Genomic DNA, 21,894 nt, shown 5'->3' with positions numbered 1-21,894 from the left:
TAATTAATTTTATACTAATTATTTAATAAAATTAGAACCTTGAAAATTATAATTAATTAATTTTAATGAACTGAAAAATAATTAAGGGATTTAAAATTATTTTATATGAGCTTCAAATTTTAATTAAAATTGTAAGTTTCCGGTTAGACTTGGAAATACAACTTTATGTTTAAAATTAATAAAGCATATAATTCTTTGTTTTAGTGGGAGCTTTTAGTCATTAAGCTCTTGATTAGGTCTTTATTCCTTTAAGGTTAAAATAACTCGATTAGAACTAATAAGGTTGCATAATTTGTAATTGTTGGAACCTTGATTAGTTGTTGCAAATATTTATGTGATGCATATTTTTCTGCTAACTTGCTAAGTGGGCCATTCATTGATAAATGAATGGGTGAATGGTATATGGTAAATATATTGTTTTGCAGGTTGCGGAAAGTGACTAGTATGACCCAAATAGGATAGAAAATATGGTCTGCGTACCATTAAATTTGAATGTAAAATATGGTCAAAAGTACCATGGTTTTTATTAGGGGTGTTTAAAAATACCCGACCCGCATTACCCGACCCGTTGACCCGCTGACCCGACACAATTAAACCAGGTAATTTTTTGATTTTTCTAAAATAATTGGGCCGGGTACCCAACCCGGAATATTTACCGGGTACTGGGTCGGGGCATGTGTCGCTCTTTTAATTAAATGGGTACCAGAATACCCGTTAAAAAAAATAAAAAAGCGTGTTTTTAGAGTGTGTCGTGTAGCTGGGACTTTAGGGTTCCATTCTTAAAGAAACAGGCGTCGCTTCCTCTCATTCTCTCAAGGTCTCACACTCTTAACCCCTTGATCTCCTCTCTCACCCCTCTCTCGCACCGGCTCACCAGCACCACCGTCGTCACCTTCAATTCCTTGATCTCCTCTCTCACCTTCTCTCTCGCCCAAGCCTCACCGGCGAACCAACACGTACCACCGCCGTCGCCTCTCACCCCCTTGATCTCCTCTCTCACGGTCTGCTGTCTAGAAGATTATCAAGTCCTTGAAGGAAAATAATGTGAGCAACTTCCTAGGGAAAGGGGGTAAATGGAAGATGTGAATGATGGTCATGAACCAATACATGTTGGATATGTGAAATTGTGAACTCATTCAAAGACGGTGATTCGTTTCATCACCGACTGAGACTCCAGCCATCAAAATCCCAACAGAACATGCTTAGGGAATGTCTGAAGAAACTAGAAAGATATACCTCATAGGGAAAATTTTAATCAAGATCAATATAAGCCAACTAAAAGAACATAAGCAAATTAAAAGAAAACTGGATATGCGAGCTAGGGAGTTGGAAAAGTTAAATGAGCTTTTTTAAAAAAGTACCCGGGTACCCGATGACCCGACCCGGGATAACCGGGTACCCGGTTATTCCGGGTCGGGGCATGGGCCGAACAAATGACTACCCGTAGTTCCGGGTACCCGCATTTCCGGGTACCGGCATTTTCGGGTACCCGCATTTTCGGGTACCCAGTAATGAACACCCCTAGTTTTTATTTAGGAAATTTTGTGCAACACTACCTTTAAGTTTGGACGTTTTGTGAATTACTACCTTATAAAAAAGTTTTTTAATTTTGCTACCTTATAAGTTTGTTTAGTTTGAGTAACACTACCTTGTAACAGTTTCTGTCAAATTCCTCCGTTTGTGGGCCCCACCTCCAACGTTTCCCTCCATTTGCTTTCCCACCAACTTCTATCTTCTCCTTTCTCTTTCCTCTGTCATTTTTCTTTTCCTCTGCTTCACATTTATTCTTCTCTCCTTCAATCTCAACCACAAACCCTAAAGCCATAATTGATGATGCTACACTTCTGAATCTTCTTCAAGTCAAGAGATTCTTCTCTTTATTACGCGCAGTGGTCCAAAAGAAGATCTTGGAAAGATGAAAACGACAGGAAGTGGTCCAAAGGATAAGGGAAAGGGGATAATGCCAACGAACCGACAAGGTGGATCCCAAATCAGGTATTAAACAGTTAAAACAATGCGATTTTAGTAGTTTAATGTGATATTATTGGTTAATTAGTTGTTTAATTAGGAATCCCTAATTTTTTAATTGCACTGTGAAATTTTGAATCAAGAACCCTAATTTTTTATTGTCATTGAAATCCACGAATTCATTGTTTAATGTTGTTGGAAACCTTAATATGATTGTTTAAATGATTGTTTAATGTGAATAATGATTAATTGATTGTTTAATTGAAAAACCCCTAATTTTTTAATGTCTAGGGTTTCTGGATTGGGTTTCTGGATTAGTGTTGTGAAATAATTGTTTATTATTGGAAAAATTAGATTAGTATAACTGATTAGTTTATTAGTTTACAGTGATTACATGTGGTTACTTTTTTGTTCGTGTTGTGTAACCAAGTCGAACACTTGGACACGTACCCGAGTTGGGACTTGGACATGTACTCGATTTGGGATTTTTTAAATTTTTTGTAATCACTGTTGATTTGCAGTTAATTTTTTGTGGTAATTAAAATTGTAGGAATGAGCAGTTGGGTTACATTGATCTTGCAATATGGATGGGGGGAAAGTTTGTTTTCAATAAGGGGGAAACTGATTATGTTGGTGGGAAGTTGTATACTAGATTGACAGTGTGGTTGCATGAGTTAACTGTTTTTAGTTTGAGGGAGCTTGTAATGAAAGGGATGAGTGGAACTATAGGGAGGATTATTGAGAATTTCAGTGTATGGTTTAGGCTACATGGGATGAATTTGACTAAGGGTAGGAAGATTATACACACTCATGATGATATAGGGAGGTTATTGGAGACAAAAGATGGGTCTAACAGGGTGATTTTGTACATTATTGAGGAATCCAAACCAGCTTTTATTGGCCCATCTGTTACCTACCAAACTGCCAACTTTAAACCACCAAGACCACTGAAACAAGCTACACAAAGCAATCCTTCTGGGCCACAAAGAACACTGACCCAGCCCATTACAACCAAACCTGCTGGCCCATCAACAGTGACCCTAAAACAAGTGAAAATGGAACCACTTCAGTCAAAGTTTTCCCTAGTTAGGAGAAGCCCAAGGCTTGGTTTTGATCCTGATGTGATTTACATGGGAAAGGGTACAGGGCCAAGTGAGAATCCATCCACTGTAAAAGAACCCAAAAAAACCCAATTAAAAAAGCCAATTGCTTCAGCCACTGTCAAAGCAAGTGTTCCTAAACCTATTCCCTCAAATATATCTTCAGTTGATCCTCACACTCCAAGTATAGAACCAACAGAAATCCCTCCTCATACCACCACCACTCCCACAAAACCTTCAAAAACACCTCTGCCTGCAAACCCACCTCTTCTTAGTCCAGATTTGAAGACCTCTACCCCTAGGAGAAAGAGTGTAGCACAGAAGGGGAAAAAGGTCAAAGGAAAAGCAGGAAAAGTAGGGAAGAAAAAGGGGAAAGGAAAGAAAAAGGATCCTGGGGACTGTTTATTTGAAAATGATGAGTTTGGTGATTGGTCTGAAAGTGATTCAGACTTTTCAGATTTAGATGTGGAGTTTGAACCAGGGGAAGAGGACAGAAAACAACTAGAGGAGGATGAGTTGTTCTGTGAGCCATTGTCTACTGTGTTGAGGGGAAATAAGAGGGTAGATAAGGTTGCAGCACCTGAGGTGGAAGAACAAGTGGATCTAGCACCTGAGGTGGAAGAACAAGTGGATCTAGAACATGAGGTGGATTATGATTCAGAGGAGCTTAGAAGTCTTTGTGGTTCAGATGATGAAGTAGATCCATACCCTACCTTTAATCCAGAGTCAGACTTCAAGAAAAAGATTGTGCTCAGTTTGGGTTTAAAGTTCCCGAGTGTTCATGCTGTTAGGAAAGCGATAAGGTATCATTCGATCGAGAACCACTACGATTACTACCTTCTTCATAATGGAAGGAAGAGGGTGAGTGTGTATTGTAGGTATAGATGTAGTTGTCCATGGGATAAAAAGCATGCAAAGCTTGTAAAGTGTGTGTGTGATGATCCACATAAGTGTAGGTTTAAGATTCATGTGAAGAAACTAAGGATGGAAGAAACGTTTCAGATCAAGTCTTTAAGGTTAAAGCATACTTGTGGTGTGGTTCATTCAAGTTCTAAAATCACATCGGAGTGGTTAGCTGAGAAGTATTTGGAGGAGTGGAGGTCAGAACCATATTGGAGGCTTGTTAAGTTTAGGGAAAGGGTTTACAAGGAAACGGGGCTACATATTGGATACTACAAGTCATGGTTTGCTAGGGCTAGAGCCAAATTGATTCTGTATGGGGATGCTGCAGATGAGTATGCTGCTGTGTATGACTATGGGTATGCAATTCTTCAATACAATCCTGGTTCTTCAGCCTATGTACAATGCCAGATTAGAGACAACCCCACTCCGTTCTTTCAAAGATTGTACGTCTGTTTTGAGGCTCTCAAAGTGGGTTTTAAGAATGGATGTAGGCCCCTGATTGGAGTAGATGGTTGTCACCTTAAAGGGGCTCATCCAGGAATGATCTTAGTGGCTGTGAGCAAAGATGGAAATAACAATATTTTTCCCGTAGCTTGGGCAGTGGTGGAAGTTGAGAATGCTGACAGTTGGACATGGTTTCTTGATTTGCTGATGAAGGACATAGGACACCATGACGGAGAAGGATTGACTCTTATGTCTGATAGGCAAAAGGTAATATAGTTTTATTCTTTTGTTCAATGAGGTACAGTTTCTGGATGGTTTACTAACCTTGTGTTTCTGTTTATTGTTTCAATTCAGGGACTATTGGATGCTATATCTGTTGTGAGTTCAAAAGCCGAGGTCAGATTTTGTGCTAGACACATATGGGCTAACTTCAAGAATAAATTCAGTGGCACAGCCTATAAGGACCTGTTTTGGGCAGCAGCAAGATCAACAACTAAGGTTTGCTATTCTTCAACTTGGTTGCATTTAGGCTTTCATGTTAGAAATGGACTCGTATTCTTAGATTTAGTTGCATTTAGGCTTTCATGTTAGAAATCGACTCGTATTCTTAGATTTATTTGCATTTAGGCTTTCATGTTAGAAATCTACTCGTATTCTTAGATTTGGCGGCACTTGTGATTTTATTTTAGAAATCGACTCGTATTCTTAAATTTGGTTGCACTTGTGATTTTATTTTAAAAGCATGTGTGTTTAGGGTAGAAAAGTAAAGCATGCTTCTTGGACACGTTCCCGAATCGTGACTTGGACACGTACCCGAGTCGGGACTTAATCGCACTAAATGTATAAATGTATAGCATTTGTTATTGTTTGTTGATGTCATCCTTGTTTTTGTTTGTTACATGTATAGCATTGGCATGATTCTTACATGGCTGAAATCAAAGAGCTAAACGAGGATGCATATAACTACTTGAGTGACATACCTCCTGTTCATTGGTGTAGACATGCATTTGGATCGAATTCTAGGTCTAACATGTTGCTCAACAACCTTTGTGAGACATTTAATGCTGTGATAAGGGAAGCTAGGGATAAACCAATAATAACCTGCCTAGATTGGATTAGGAGGTACGTAATGAGAAGGAATGCTGAGAAGTGGGAGGGTATTCAAAAGTATGAGGGGAGGTTTATGCCATTTGTTGAGAAGGTTTTAGCTTGGGTTTATGAAGCATCTTTGAATTGTATAGTCTGTCCTTCTAGATTAGATGAGTGGGAGGTGGAAACTGCTTTTGATAGGCATGTGGTAGATTTGAAGGAGTTGACATGCACATGCTTTAGGTGGGAGTTAACGGGAATACCATGTCCACATGCTTATGCATGTATTGTGAAGAAGAGGTGGAGGCCTGAAGATTTTGTTCATGAGTGTTACTCAAAGGCCAAATACTTAGCAACTTACTCGCCTCATATCAAGCCAATGCCCGGGATGAAGCAGTGGAAGAAAACAGATTTGCCTCGACCTTTGCCTCCACTGTTAAGGAAAATGCCAGGAAGGCCTAAGTCACATAAGAGAAAGAAAGAAGCAGGTGAGGATGCTGAGGAGAGGTTTGTGAAGCGAGGGAAAAAGCCGAATAACTGCTCAAACTGTAAACAACCAGGCCACAACAAGAGAAAGTGCAATAATCCACCTGGTGTTATTCAGCCCAAGGAACCAGGGAGGGATCCCTCCAAGAACCCATGGGTTGTTGCTGACAGAAACAAGAGGGCTGCAAGAGTTTTAAGGGTGAGTTTTTGTCATGTATTTACATTGTTTCTGTTGTTTAGAGCTGAATCTGTTTCTGTGTTTCTATTGTCATTAACAATATGTGTTTCTGTTGTGTATGCAGAGGTATAATGCTGAATCAGTCACTCAACCACAGCAACAAAACTCAAGTGCAGCTACCATGCAACAGACATTTAATGCTCCACCTCAATCCAGTCAGACAGGGAGTTATCAACCTCCTCCACTCAGTCAGACCTCAAGTCAGCAACCAGGTCAGACAGCAAGTCAGCATCCAGGTCCATCCAGCCAAACATCAACTCATCAGCCTCAAACATCACTCCCTCCAAAACTCAGACCCAAATTGCAGACAACAAAGAAACCAGTGTGGCATATTTAAGTATTGTTGGTTGTAATTCCTTTGAACAAGTAGTTAAGGTTTCTAATTAGCAACAAGGTTACATTTTGGCAATGACAATTGTAATTAGGTGCAAGGTTTACATTGGAACACTGTGTAAAGATTCATTTGCCCCTTAATTATATTTGACGTTCGAGCTCGGCTCACGCGTGGCTCGTTTCAGTTAAGTGCAGGTTTAACAAGTTGTTGTTCTTGTTGTTCACTTGTTGAATTGTTGTTATGAATATATGATGTTCAGGTGTGGTTCATTTGAGAAAAATTTGTCCTCCATTTAAACTAAGTCAATGGACCAAAGTTGACTCCCGTTGACTTCAAGGACTTTACCTAATTTATAGATTTATCCTCTGTGGTGAATGACAGGTGAAACGAGCACGTATACTAACCAAGTTTTAATCGGTACACAATTAAACGGAGCTAATAATCGAACACAAGTTAATGCAAAAAGATATTGTCATAAGCTAGAATTACCATTATTAAATGATTAGAGTCAACTAATGTCAACAACATTACATTACATTACATGAAATCCAATTTCCCGTTCCATTGTCGCGTTTACACTAGAGGAACTTCATTACAAACTTCAACACACAACAAACAACTAATCCTACAACAAACCAAAATACAGAATGGACAATTTCTTGGCCCTTATCCTTTGTCCCCTTCATTCCAGCCACTCCACCATTGCATATCCTTTCAAGCCTCTCATTGGCAGCAACAAGAAGGGCTTTGTCATCCTCCAACTTCTGCAATTCTGTCATCATGACCCTCAACTCTGTTTTCAGCAATCTCTTCTCCACCACCAGTTCATTCGTCACGACTCTTTGCCACTCCACAACATCAGGATCAACCCAATAAAACCAACCACATCCTTTCCTACCAGTGTGTACATCAGAGAACTTACAAGTCAGGAATTTTCTCCCCGGGTTATCAGTTGTCCACGATGTCAACATCTTGGATGGAATGCCACAATAACATTTTTTTGAAGCACAAGGAGACCCACTCGACATCCTGCAACAGTTAAAACAACTAATTATTAGTATTTGATTTCTCAATCAAAAACCCCCAAATTGCAAATAACGATCAAAATTGATATTTTAAACCACGAATACCCACATTTTTAGTCAATTCAAGAACCCAATTTTGCAATGTAGTTGTTTTCACATGACAATTCAAAGGTTTCAAACGCTAAATTTATCAAAAGGATTCGAATTTAATAAAATTGAACAAGAACAAAAACCCTAAATTGAAAAAATAAACCCAGAAATTCAAGAACAAGAACGAATTTAATGCACTCACCTTTAGGTTACTCGATTCCTCAACCAAATTGCGAATCTTGCTTTGAGAAAAAAATTGCCCAGATTTCTTGATGTTTTTCCGAAAAATTGGTTGAATGTGGTTGATAAAACTTTACAGGAAGTTTAAATAAGGGGGAAAGGGAGTTAAGCAGTTGAATATAGCCGTTGGAGGTGGGGCCCACAAACGGAGGAATTTGACAGAAACTGTTACAAGGTAGTGTTACTCAAACTAAACAAACTTATAAGGTAGCAAAATTAAAAAACTTTTTTATAAGGTAGTAATTCACAAAACGTCCAAACTTAAAGGTAGTGTTGCACAAAATTTCCTTTTATTTAAATATGGTATGCGTACCATCAATTTGTTGTAATTAGTTTAATTATTGTAAAATCCTATTTGGTGAAAATGGCGCCTCCCATGGTGAAATTCGAAGAACGGAGTTTCCAATCCATTTTCAAGACGGAGTTTGAAGATTGAAGCTTCAAGATGAAGTCGGGCCATACTAGATCACAAAGTTTTTATTATGCATGTTTTAAGATATTTATTGCTTTAAATATGTCTTGATATTATGCATGAGATTATGGCTTGCTTATGTTGCACGATTAAGGATTTTAGTTCACTTAAAATCTAACCAACATAGTAAAAGCCTTAAGTTCCAAAGTTTAAAATTGAGTTAAAAGGTGTCATTCCAAAATAACACTTACTTTCTCACTTTTATGTATAGTTAGTGATAGGTTTCTGCCAAAGCGAGGTGTCACTTCTTGATTTTATTGGGATAATGTACACATTAGTTGTGAGTACAAGTTGATTTTGGTTGAACTCAGCGATATATGTAAGGAGTCCTTTTATGTTGTGGCAAATAGGATAGGTTTTCCTAATAAGAACTTAGATGTACCTATCAACCAAGAGTAGTTTCTAGACTATTAGCAACGGATTTGCTTACCTAAGATGTTTTAAAATTAAGACAAGCCAAAGCATTCTTATTCACACCTAATGGAACACATAAACTCGAATAAAGTGCTTAATAACTTTGAATTATGCATGATTGCTTGAATTTAATTTTATTAAGAGCATGTATGAATGGTTATTTACTTGTTTATTCTTTTCAATTGTAGTTTTTACTATGGAAAACAACAATTCATTCAACATTCGATCAATTTCGAAAAGGAGAAGTTGAACGGGAAAAACTTCCTTGACTGGCAAAGGAACTTGCAAATAGTTCTTATGCAGGAAGGGAAGGAGTATGTCATGGATGAGGAGATGCCAGAAGCCGCTGGCGAAGGGGTCACTTAGGCTGCCCTCAATCGTTCCATTGAAGCCAACAAGGATGTGAAGTGTCTAATGCTTGCTACAATGGGAACAGATCTACAGAAAACGTTCATCAACTCATATGCTTTCACTATCATCAGTGAGTTGAAGAACATGTTCCAAGATCTGGCAAGAGTCGAAAGATTCAAAACCCATAGGGAAATTCTTGAGACTAAGCTCAAGAAAGGCGAGCCCATAAGTCCACATGTTCTCAAAATGATTGGACTCATTGAGAATATGAGTAGGCTGGATCAGCAATTCTCCCAAGAAATGGCTGTAGACACCATCCTCCACTCTCTTCATAGCGGGTATGATCAGTTCAAGCTGAACTACAACATGAATAGTTTGGAAAAATCTCTTACTGAGCTTCACGGTATGCTAAAAAACGCTAAAAATACGCTCAAGAATGATAAGCAAGATGTGCTTATGGTGCGAGGGGGCAAAGTCAAGAAATCTGGTAAGAAGAGGAATGCTAAGAAGGGGGGAAAGAAGGCCAACCCTCCTAAGAAAATGGCGCCAGTTCTGCAAAGAAGAAAGTGAGCCAACCCACTTCTGAATCCAAATGTTTCTACTGTAAGAAGAAGGGGCATTGGAAGAGAGATTGCTTGAAAGTAAAGGAAGATCAGAAGAATGGAACAGTCGTTCCACCTTCAGGTATTTTCGTTGTAGATTGTAAACTTGCTAATTCAACTTCTTGGGTATTAGATACAGGTTGTAGCTCACACTTATGTTCCAATCCACAGGTACTAAGAAGAAGTAGAAAGCTTAGCAAGGGAGAAGTCGACCTACGAGTGGGAAATAGAGCAAGGATTGCTACATTAGCTGTAGGCACTTATCATTTGTCGTTGCCCTCTGGGCTAGTTTTGTAATTGGAAGAGTGTTTCCATGTTCCAAGCATTACTAAACACATTATTTCTGTTTCTTGCTTGGATGCTAAGGGCTTTAATTTTGAAATAAAAGACAATAGTTGCTCGTTTTATTTTAAGAAATAATTTATGGATCTGCAAAATTAGTCAATGGACTTTATGTGTTAGATCACGACAAAGAAGTTTATAACATAAATACTAAAAGGGCCAAAACAAATGATTCAGATCTCACCTATTTGTGGCATTGTCGATTAGGCCATATTAACATGAAACGCATGGAACCACTTCAGAAAGAAGGAATTCTAGAACTATTTGACTTAGAGGATTATGGTAAATGTGAATCATGCTTACTTGGAAAAATGACAAAGAAACCTTTCTCTAAAGTTGGAGAAAGAGCAAATGAACTATTGGGTTTAATCCATACAGATGTATGTGGACCAATGAGCTCAAATGCTAGAGGTGGTTTCAACTACTTTATCACTTTTACTGACGACTTCAGTAAATATGGCTATATCTACCTAATGAAGCACAAGTCTGAATCCTTTGCCAAATTCAAAGAATTTCATAGTGAAGTAGAGAATCAACTAGGCAAGAAGATTAAAGCACTGCGGTCTGACATAGGCGGTGAATATCTGAGCTATGAATTTGATGACCATCTGAAAGATTGTGGAATCTTGTCAGAATTGACTCCTCCTGGAACACCACAATAGAATGGTGTGTCAGAATAGAGGAATAGAACCTTGCTAGACATGGTTCATTCAATGATGGGTCAAGCCGAACTTACAATAGAATTTTGGGGACATGCAATAAATACAACTGCACTCACACTAAATAGAGCTCCGTCAAAATCTGTCGAAAAGACTCCATATGAACTATGGAATGGAAAGCCTCCAAAAGTGTCTTTTCTTAAGATTTGGGGTTGTTAAACATACGTCAAACGATTAATTTCAGACAAACTTCTATCGAAATCTGACAAATGTATCCTTGTGGACTATCCAAAGGAAACAAAGGGGTATTACTTCTACAATACATCTGAGAACAAGGTGTTTGTTGCTCGAGATGGTATCTTTTTGGAAAGAAATCACATTTCCAAAATGACAAGTGGGAGAAAAGTAGACCATGAAGAACTTCGAGTCGAACAACAAACTCTAGAGAATAATGAAGATGATTTCAGTTTGAAACTCAGATATCTTTAGAAGTATCTGGTGAGGTTCAAGAACCAACTGGAGTTGTTGCCCCGCGTAGATCGCAAAGATATAGGTGAAAGCGATGAACCTGCAACCTACAAACAAGCTATGACAAGCCCTAGCTCCAAGCAATGGCTAGAAGCCATGCAATCTGAAGTAGACTACATGTCTGAAAACCAAGTTTGGGATTTGGTCTATTTTCCAGATGACTACCAAGCCATAGGAAGAAAATGGGTTTTCAAGTAGAAAAAGGACAAGGACGGGAAACTGGAAGTTTTCAAGGCTAGATTGGTTGCAAAAGGATACATGCAAGTCTACGGTGTGGATTACGATGAAACCTTTTCACCAGTTGCAATGCTAAAGTCTATTCGGATAATGTTAGCAATCACTGCATATTACGATTATGAAATATGGCATATGGATGTCAAAACCGCTTTCTTAAACGGCGTTTTAACAAAAACTGTGTTTATGACACAACATGAGGTTTTTGAGGATCCAAAGAATGCTAAAAAGGTATGCAAGCTTAAGAAATCCATTTATGGATTAAAGCAAGCATCAAGGAGCTGGAATATACGTTTTGATGAAGTCGTCAGTGGTTTTGGGTTCATCATGTACGTAGACAAATCTTGTGTATACAAGAAGGTCAGTGGGAGCAAGATTGCTTTCCTAGTATTATATGTCGATGACATATTACTTACCGGAAACGACATACCCATGTTGAACTCTGTAAAGAATTGGCTTGGGAATTTTTTTTCAATGAAGGATCTGGGAGAAGCACAATACATACTGGGCATCAAGATCTACAGAGATATATCCAAGAAGATGATTGGGCTAAGTTAAAGTACTTATATCAATAAGGTACTTGATAGGTTTAATATGGCTGACTCCAAAAGAGGTCACCTACCCATGTCTCATGGAATGACTCTTAGCAAGACTTAGTGTTCAAAAACACTAGATGAGCGAAGACAAATGAGTGGGATACCATATGCTTCATTGATTGGTTCAATAATGTATGCTATGATATGTACACGCCCGGATGTTTCGTATGCACTCAGTGCTACGAGTAGATACCAGTCAGACCTAGCTAGAAGAGGCACATTAGATTGCTGCCAAGAACATTGTAAAAGTACCTGAAAAGGCACAAAGATGATTTCCTGGTCTATGGTGGAAATGATGAATTGATTATTAAAGGCTATACGGAACGCAAGCTTCCAAACCGACAAAGATGATTTCAGATCACATTCTGGTTTTTCTTCTGCCTCAACGGAGGAGCAATAAGTTGGAAAAGTGCCAAGCAAAGCACTATTGCGGATTCTACAACTGAAGCGGAGTACATTGCTACACATGAAGCAACAAAGGAAGCAATTTGGCTAAGGAAGTTCGTTGGTGAGCTTGGTATAGTCCCCTCCATTAAAGGACCAGTAGCTCTATATTGTGACAATAATGAAGCTATTGCACAGGCAAAGGAGCCTAGACACCACCAAAGAGCCAAACATGTACTTCGTAGATTTCACCTTCTACGAGAGTTCGTTGAAAGAAAATAAGTCTAGATAAGCAAGATTGGAACTGATGACAATATCTCAGATCCAATGACAAAACCCCTGCCACAAGCGAAGCACAACTCGCACAAAGCAGCTATGGGAATCAAGCATATTGGATAATGACTTTGATATCCTCTAAATGTTTTAAAGTTTTAAGTTTTGAATACTTTGTAAAACATTATGGTTAACCATTCATAGAAATGAATTAATCTTCTATTTAATTTTACGGTTTTATTAAATGACAAGTCCTTTCAATTTGACAATATATTCAAGAATGACTGCCAGGACCAGTCCTATGACTAAGAAATGTCTATTAAGTGAACTTGAATGTCAAAAGTGGGAAATAGTCTCTGGTCGAAAGTTTTCTATAAAGATGGACGCATAGAAAACGTTAGACGACTAGAATGCAAGATGACTAGTAGTTTTGTTTCTTGAACTATGTGGACATGGCAATGTCATAATAATTTACATAGATACATACTTGACAAGACTACTATCGGACGAGACCTATGAAACTTTACTGTAAGAGATGAAAATCTTTCATGACTAAATTTCATTATCTTATTAGACACTAATCCTCAATACCTGAGTGATTTGAGCTTACTTGTTTGAGAACTGGTTGCTTTGACGCTGTCAACCGTCGCACCGTAAAAGGAGACCATAACGACAGCGCTCAGGTAATCACCAATCAAACGAAGTCTAAACTCAAGATCATAAGATTGGGATTATCCTCCCATAAATCGGGAAGAGATGCCAAAAGTTGTATAAGGCCACTCGGAGAACTAGAAACTGTAAAATGCATGGCCGTGCTCAGATGAATCATAGGTTATGATTATCTATTTATTTGACCAATTGAACTCTGACACCGAGAAATACCTCTGAACGTAATGAAGATGACTAATCTTACCTTATGTTCACGAGCAGGCATCGAGTAACAAAGGAATTAGGAAATGCACACTTGTCCCTAAGGACAAGTGGGAGACAGAAGAAAATAATGCCCTTGGTCCAAGTTTGCATTTAATTCATTTAATGCTAAGTCTAATAAATGCGGTTCAGTATTAATTAAGCAAGTTAATTATTTAGTGGGATCAAGTGATCTGAATGCCTAGCTAGAGGCCGCTTCAGTTCAAGTGGAATTAATATATTTAATGCCACAACTTACTCTTGACTGAACCCATAGGGTCACACAAATAGTACGTTAACTGATCAAGTATTTAGTTGAATATTATATTCAATAGATACTCTAATTATGGATATTCGGAAATGACGGATGTTGGTTTCAGTGGGAGCTAAACAAACTGTCAAAAAGCAAAGAAAGAACATTTGCCGGAAATGAAGATATTACTGGAACGGAAATATGGTTCATAACGGAAATATAAATATTATCGAGGTCGAAGATATTGCCGGAAAAGGGAATTATGGTTCGTATCAGAAATATTAAACGGAAATACAAATATTGCCGGAATCGGAAATATTGTCGGAAACGGAAATATTATCGAAATCGGAAATATTGTCGAAATCGGAAATATTATCGGAATCGGAAATATTATCGGAAAAGTAAATATTGTTTGAGTCCGAAATAAATTCTGGAATCGGAAAAACAAATCGGAAGCACAAAACGAGCGACAAACCGTTGAACGAAGCAACGACCCATCGCTCGTGGGCCGTGGCACAGAGTGCCAACCACAAGGGCCAACGCTGCTGGCAAGCGCCATGGGCCAAGGAACAACGCGCACAACCACAAGGGCCAGCGCAACTGGCCATCGTCTTGGGCCAAAGCACAGCCAGCGCTGCTGGGCTTTGCATGCAGGCCAAGGCTGCCGGCTTGATTGCTATGCAAGCAAAGCAGCCGACCAGCATTAAGGCAATTTAGGGTTTTGGATTTTTTGTATATTTTCCTAAACTTTCCTAAATCGTGCTAGGGTTTTGGCACCTGGGTTTTTCCTATTTCCCATAAATACATGGCCTATGGACATGTAAAATACACATCAATTGAAACCCAATTCAATTCTCTTTGCTCATCATATTAAAGTGAGATCCAGAAATTCATAAACCTTATATTATATCCTAGTTGGTACGATCTAAGGCGGATCCGAACGTGTTGTGGACTTTCTGTGGAAGGACGACGTTTGGCATTCTAACTTGTTCTTGTTCGGTTCGGGAGCAACTAGGGAAGGCACGCATCACAAAGTGTGTTCACTAAATTATGCCAAATTATTATGTGCATTTAATTTGAATTCTGGCATTTATGGTTTTTCAGCATGACATTAGATTTTTCATAACCTAACACATGTAGGGGAATACAGTTAAACATAATAACATGTGCGGAAACAATCCCCAAAGCCAGGAAGCATGTATAAAGCACAGATTAAGCATACTTACGTTTAAAGCGTGTTTTCCACAAATCTGTCAACGAACACGAACTTAGAACTCCACTTGTCGTTCCTCTACTTGGTTCACCGACACGATCAGATCCGTCTTGATTATCGTAGCATAGACAATCGATCAAGATAGTTTGCTTTTGGGAAGAACTCACTTTGGAGGCATAGAGAGAATTAGGGTTCTCTAAGTCTCTAGGGTTTGAGTGTGTATTGAATTGTGTGTTGGAAAATACAATTAACCTATTGTATTAATGATGTAACCGACCAAGACTAACAAGCCTTGACCGGCCACACACACGAGCACACGGACCACAACTCGCCGCCCAGCAACACACACTACAGGCCGAAGCCCACAGCGCGCGCCGAGCAGCTGGGCCATGGGCCTGCTCGCTCGTCGCTTGTGTTGCTTGCGCTGCTGTGGCGTGCTCGTGCACAAACGCGGGATGGCTTCTTACCTTTTCTCGCGAGCTTGTTGGCTCGTTGGGCCTTGCACGCTTGCGTGCTTAGCTCGACTGGCCGGCAACTCCGATGCCCTTCGTATCCGCGTTTAATATCTTTCCGATATTATTTATCGTTTCGTATATGACGAATCACCGTCGTACGATACGATTTATTCATGTCGCCCAGCTTAGGAATATTCGCGATACGATATACGATTCCGATGCAAGGTCGTATTGTATAATACGTTTTCCAACTAATTCCCGAAAAGCTATTAAATGAATTTCCGATTCATTTAATCCGGTGATCTGTTACGTGTCATTGGTGTGACCTTGTAGGTTCAGTCAAGAGTAAGCTGTGAGTTTAATATTCATTAGAACTCACTGATCGAAAGCATTGCTCCAGCTAGCTGTTCCGATCACTTGATCTCACTGAATTAATTGTTCGCAATTAATCTGAACCTTGGTATTAGACTTAATGCACCTTGGGTGAAGGACATATTTCCTTCAACACCCCCCTAATTCAATCATTAGAACCTGATGTTGCATGACTTGTACCTCGACGACCTTCTCCCTGAAACTTACTTCATTGATGAATGCAGGTTCTGTCTCCTTTCCCTTTCGAGTATTATCATCATTCTTACTACTAAGGCTAGTGCTACCACGATTTTGACTGCCTCCTTGATCCACAAGAGCAGTAATATCGAAATTACTCCATATTTTCCTTTCTTTCTTCTTCTGTTTATCTATTTGCCTCTTAAAATACTTTTGAGCATGACTTGCAACTTGAGATGCAGACCTTGTTTTGACAAACACCACGGATATGCTTTTCCGATCCCCTTTTCCATACATGTGCGATCCCAAAAAGAATTTCTTGTGTTCATTCTCAGTCCACGGCTGCCCTTTACGCAATTCCCACACGAATTCATGATCAGAAAAATTAGGGGTGGTGGCCGCTGTATAGGGTGGTAAAGGGACTAATCTTGATTCAATTGCTTCAACATCACCAACTAAGAGTTGATAGTTCTTCTGAATCTCTTCTATGGTTTTGTATCTTAGGATTTCAGATGCTATTTTCTACAACTTTTCTTCTGAGTAATCTTCTGAGTAAATTTCTACAGCTACCTCGAACGCCTTGTTTTGTTTCCATGTCCATGTAGACCTCGAATTTGCCATCTGATATTCCATCCACATGTCCTAAGCTTTCTCTTAGTTACATTCATCCTGTATAATAGAATCAACAAAAAATTTAGCTCAAGAACCCTAATTTCAAGAGTAAAAAATTAGACAAATTTGAGCAAAAAAATTGGGGCTTTTAGTGTTACCTTGTACGAAAATGCACGACAAACAAAAGGGTTGCGCGAATTTGGTTGATTTGAACTGAAGAGAAGAAATTCGTGGATTGAAGGAGGAAGAAATTAGCGATGCAGCAAAGCCTCGAGGAGAGAGAAACACATTTTTTTTAGTTGAATAAGTTAGTTGGGGGAAATAAGGGGAGGGGGGGAATTGGAGGGAATATTTTTTTTCTTAAAAAATTGTTAAATAAATCAACACGTGCACACCACGTGTCGGTCAACGCCGGAAAATTGGCGTTGACCACCGGAAAATAGCTTTTGATCCTTATTCACAAAAAAAATGAATTGGGCCCTATGTCACAACTTTTTTTAAATGGTTCTTTGTCACAATTTTTGTGTTACAAAAGGTCATTTCTGACAAATTTTCCTATTTTTTTTATAAATATTTAACTGAAATATAGCTAATCCGTAATTAATAAATCTTGACGTACTCATTTACTCATCTGATATGAAATTTTCTCCCTGCTACGTTTTATATATTGAACATGATAATTTGACCACAATATTTGATATTCGTAATATATTAATTTGACCAAAATATTGACTAAATATATTTTATGTAATTGATATGTCGATTTGACTAAAATATTGCCAAAATCGTTTAATACTATAATATCTATAATATTTTACGAAGTATATTTTTTCCTTACGTAGCAGTTTATACAAAAGGAGAGAATAAAATAATAAATAAAATAGATATCTTTTTTAGAAAAGAGTTTTTTGGTTGGGAAATTTTGCACCAGGAAATGACATTTGTCATTCCTGGGGTCTGTTTTAGTATAATGTGACCATAGTTTTTGGTATACCTACTTCGAGTTTATAATAGGCATTGATGTAATTATTGATTTGTTTACAATTAATTATTTATTTTGACTTTTTAGCTAAGACTTTCTTTTTATTTTGAGCATAACAATCAACCCTAAATTATCTTTCCAAATGATCTTTCAATTATTGGCATGCAAATTATCTTTCCATAGTTGGTAGAGAAATTCTCGTTCAAAACAATCTTGAAGCTCTACCGGCTTTATATGCTCCTCTTTTTTACTTTCCCAAAAACCTTGTTCACAACTCAACTCGGTCCATAGAAATTTATTTTGGAAACAGACAATCCATTCCTCTTCCACACCCTTATTGTTTTGGATAAGTTTAGTCAACCTAAATCTAGGTGGGCTTGGGTTTAGAAAAACCCGACCCCCTCAATAGAGATTTCTTAGCCAAATCAGGCTGGAAGTTCTTAACCATAACAAAAGTTCATAGGTCTATTTTTTCAAACAACATTACCTTCAAAAAAAATTCTTTCTTCACTTGTAAACCCAAGCAAAAAGACTCCCAAATTTGGCATAACATCCCCAACCAACGTGAAATCTTGAGAAAAAAGATCAGATGGAAAATCAATCTCTGGCTCGATAACTAGGCGTGCGGTCTAGGATATTCTCCTAGATACTTGTAATCTTTCTCATGACAAAGCCAACACGGATCTTACTGGCGCTCATTTCATATTTCCCTCAAAACATTGGAATATCCGTAAACTCGGGGAACATGTTGCTAATGTTGGATATTGTTTCTTCCGCCTCTTCGTGAAGGCATTTTCTTGATCATGTATATTTGTGGGGATTTTATGTTTATCGTTTCTAGGTTTTGATGATGTTTTATATTTTCAGTGGTTAATTCTGTATTTTTGTCGAATTTCAGACTATTTTGGAGGGTACTAGTGCACCATCTTCATCGACAAGGCCGTTAGAGGATGGATATACTGAATATTCGTCCCCACAACAACGCAAGAGGAAGAAAAAGTCTATGGTGTGGCGTGAAATGGATGAAGGAAATAACGATAAAGGTGAAAATTTTGCGACTTGTGTTCATTGTAAGCTCAAATTAGTTGCCACCTCTATAATGGTGAAGGAAATAATGTCCTTGGTCCAAGTTTTCATTTAATGCTAACTCTAATAAATGCGGTTCATTATATATTAACAAGTTAATTATTCAGTGAGATCAAGTGATCTGAATGCCTAGGTAGATGCCGCTTAGTTCAAGTGGAATTAATCACATTAATGCCACAACTTACTCTTGACTGAACCCGTAGGGTCACACAAATAGTACATGAACGGAACAAATATTTAGGTGAATATAGTATTCAGTAAATACTCTAATGGACATTCGTAAATGATGGATGTTGGTTCCAGTGGAAGCTAAAATCAAAAGGCAAAGAGAGAAAATTTGCCGGAAATGAAGATATTGCCAGAAACGAAAATATGGTTCATGATGGAAATATAAATATTATCGAAGTCGAAGATATTATCGGAAACGGAAATATGGTTCTTTTCGGAAAATATTAACGGAAATATAAATATTATTGCCAAAAACGGAAATATTATTGGAATTGGAAATATTATCCAAATCGGAAAATATTGTAGGAATCGGAAAATATTCTAGGAATCGGAAATATTATCGGAAACGTAAATATTGTTGGATGTTTCTAAAAGACTAATGTAACATCCTAATAATTCCTTGCTTTTATAAAACCATTTCCACACCTAAAATAAGGAATTACTAAAGTATTACCACCACCGTGATAACGGTTAAGGCTATTACCAGAATTACGCAGCGGAATTAACTAAATTTTAAAACAATAAATAATAGTTAATGACCTCCATACAAGTTAGAACCATAACGGCCCAAACCAAAATAGTTTAAGACAAAATCTATTAACTAATTAAAAACATTATAGTCTAGACTAAATAAAAAAAATTATAGTTTAGAATAATGCAAGTACAAAAACTCTCTCAGCCAACCCTTGAAGAACTACTTGTCCTGCAAGTCACCTCTTAAAATCTGTTATTGATAGACTACTCCCCAACAATGCAAATGCAAATGATGGATCATCATAGGGTCATTAAGGCAAAGGCCATGACCAAAACACAAAGAACGTAATCAGTGAAATCTGAGTACAAACAAGCTAGAATAAAATCCTATATCTATCATGCTTCATGCCAACAACAAATTAGATCACATGCAAAAGCCAAATAAGTAAGAAATTAATCATGAAGACAAGACTCGACTCTCGAAACGACTTTGGACTCATAGATTAATTAGAATAAGCTTCGAATGGGCCTAAAAGAAATATCCATTAAGGAAGAGTGTTGGGAGCCCACCAAACACTAAAATAATAATAATAACCCAGTTGTCAGACCACACAGACGGAATTCCAGCGCATAAAAGAAATGAAACAACGTCTTGTACATTAATAGGAGTACAATCCCCTTGGAAAGGTACTCCCCCCATTGTTCATACTCAAGGTATATACGTTCCAAGAGTTTTGAAGCTTGTTCAGGTTGCAGTTTACGTTTATTAATATTTTATTCACAAAGCCGACACAAGACATAATCAAGCAAGAATTTAATAAGCGAACAACCAAACAATAATCCTTTTAAGATCATTAGGACTTGTGATCAAACATTTAAGACTCAAGTGAAATTACTCCCATTGTTCCTTCTCAACATACTGTTGAGTCCACGACATGCCTGTTAACATGCGGGTTGTGCACTAGGCACGATTTATCCTTAATTCAATTCACATTGACTCATTCTACATATGCGGTGGCTTATGTGAGCATACCCTTCATATCAGGGCCGTCTCCGACAACTTGGAGGCCCTGTGCTAAATACACATATTGGGCCCCTATAAATTTTTACGGAAAATTATTTACTGTAAAACACATAATTATTATATTAATATTATTTTATTTATACAAAATATAGAGTCAAATTAAAATATGGTTAAACATTTTATGTGGGTTAATTTGAGAAATGAATGAAAAGGTTTTTGACAGCCATGAAAAGGCGAAAAAAAAAAAAAATTAACGGCAAGAGTCAAGCATCGAACCCTGGTATCATCTCCCACGGTTATTACCCCTTACCAACTAAGACAAATATCTAACATTGTTCTATAGAGCGCGGTTAAATATATATTTTAAAACGTTTTGGGAGTTTAACCACCACAATTCGTTTGGGCCCCAAAAATTGTGTGGCCCGGTGCTATAGGTCCGATGGGACCGCCCTTTAGCCGGCCCTGCTTCATATGTACTTAATAAACACGACTCGAAATTCTACCCTACACATGGGGTGGCTTACATGAGCACACCCTTCATATGTGGTAAATAAAAATGGTGCAACTAGGCACAATATACTTGGCTCATAAAATGCCAGACATTACGCACAATAGCATAAATCATTCCTTTTATACGAATAAACCATACATTCATAACCATACTTGGACAACATGCTTGTTATTTAAATTCAACAAACATACCCAATCATAACATGCTTGTTCAATTTAATTCAACAAACATAAATAATATCCAAGACATGCTTTTGTTAGGTTATGAATAATACAATAATATAATTCATGCTGAAAAACCATAAAGCCAGAATCCAAATTAATTGCCACATAGTCAATTAGCATAATTTAGATTACATACAATGTGATGCGTGCCTTCCCTACCTGCTCCCGAACCGAACAAGAACAAGTCTTTAGAGCCCCAAACGTTTCCCCTCCATAGAAAGTCCACAGCACGTTCGGATCCGCCTTAGGTTTAACCAACTAGGATTTTACTTAAGGTTTTACTCCCTCCGTCCAATATTAGTTGTTACACTTTCCTTTTTTGTCCGTCCCAGATTAGTTGTTACACTTCTAAATTAGGAATGACCCCACAATTATTACATTGTCTCTCTCTTCCCAGTAAATGTTTTTTTGTCCCCACACCCTCTCTCATTCAATTACAAAAATACCCCACTAACTCCTATCACATCTACTTTTTCAATAAAATAACAATTGATAACCAAACAACCACTTATCACATAAAACTTTGTGCAAAGGTAAGGGTAACAACTAATTTGGGACGGAGGGAGTATGTATTAGGGTTAAGCTATATTATGTTCTCCCTT

At 37.9% G+C, this 21,894-nt stretch overlaps 2 protein-coding genes and 1 pseudogene across 2 annotated transcripts; 1 reads left to right on the top strand and 2 right to left on the bottom strand.

Moving 5' to 3' along the window:
* Positions 1-1,536: 1,536 nt before the first annotated feature.
* Positions 1,537-6,754, top strand: LOC130459970 (uncharacterized). Its single transcript, XM_056827609.1, has 5 exons — positions 1,537-1,995; positions 2,519-4,682; positions 4,770-4,913; positions 5,323-6,189; positions 6,293-6,754. Exons 1-5 carry the CDS (start codon positions 1,916-1,918, stop codon positions 6,563-6,565), a joined length of 3,528 nt encoding a protein of 1,175 aa, XP_056683587.1. The 5' UTR covers positions 1,537-1,915; the 3' UTR covers positions 6,566-6,754.
* A 277-nt stretch (positions 6,755-7,031) lies between these two features.
* On the bottom strand, positions 7,032-8,208 carry LOC130459168 (uncharacterized). The gene is made up of 2 exons (XM_056826354.1): positions 7,880-8,208; positions 7,032-7,591 (listed from the first exon to the last, which is right to left on the bottom strand). Exon 2 carries the CDS (start codon positions 7,588-7,590, stop codon positions 7,141-7,143), a length of 450 nt encoding a protein of 149 aa, XP_056682332.1. The 5' UTR covers position 7,591; positions 7,880-8,208; the 3' UTR covers positions 7,032-7,140.
* A 7,895-nt stretch (positions 8,209-16,103) lies between these two features.
* Positions 16,104-16,772, bottom strand: LOC130472028 (transcription factor SRM1-like; annotated as a pseudogene).
* Between the last annotated feature and the right edge of the window lie 5,122 nt (positions 16,773-21,894).

Source organism: Spinacia oleracea, chromosome 4, assembly GCF_020520425.1.
Source record: "Spinacia oleracea cultivar Varoflay chromosome 4, BTI_SOV_V1, whole genome shotgun sequence".
NCBI classification, from domain to species: Eukaryota; Viridiplantae; Streptophyta; class Magnoliopsida; order Caryophyllales; family Amaranthaceae; genus Spinacia; species Spinacia oleracea.
This window is presented reverse-complemented; position numbering and strand designations above follow the sequence as displayed.

Coding starts and splice junctions, on each gene's coding strand:
- LOC130459970 (XM_056827609.1), top strand. CDS start 1,916: ATGAAAACGACAGGAAGTGGTCCAAAGGATAAGGGAAAGGGGATAATG. Junction 4,683..4,769: donor TTATGTCTGATAGGCAAAAG/GTAATATAGTTT, acceptor GTTTCAATTCAG/GGACTATTGGATGCTATATC. Junction 6,190..6,292: donor GGGCTGCAAGAGTTTTAAGG/GTGAGTTTTTGT, acceptor TTGTGTATGCAG/AGGTATAATGCTGAATCAGT.
- LOC130459168 (XM_056826354.1), bottom strand. CDS start 7,590: ATGTCGAGTGGGTCTCCTTGTGCTTCAAAAAAATGTTATTGTGGCATT.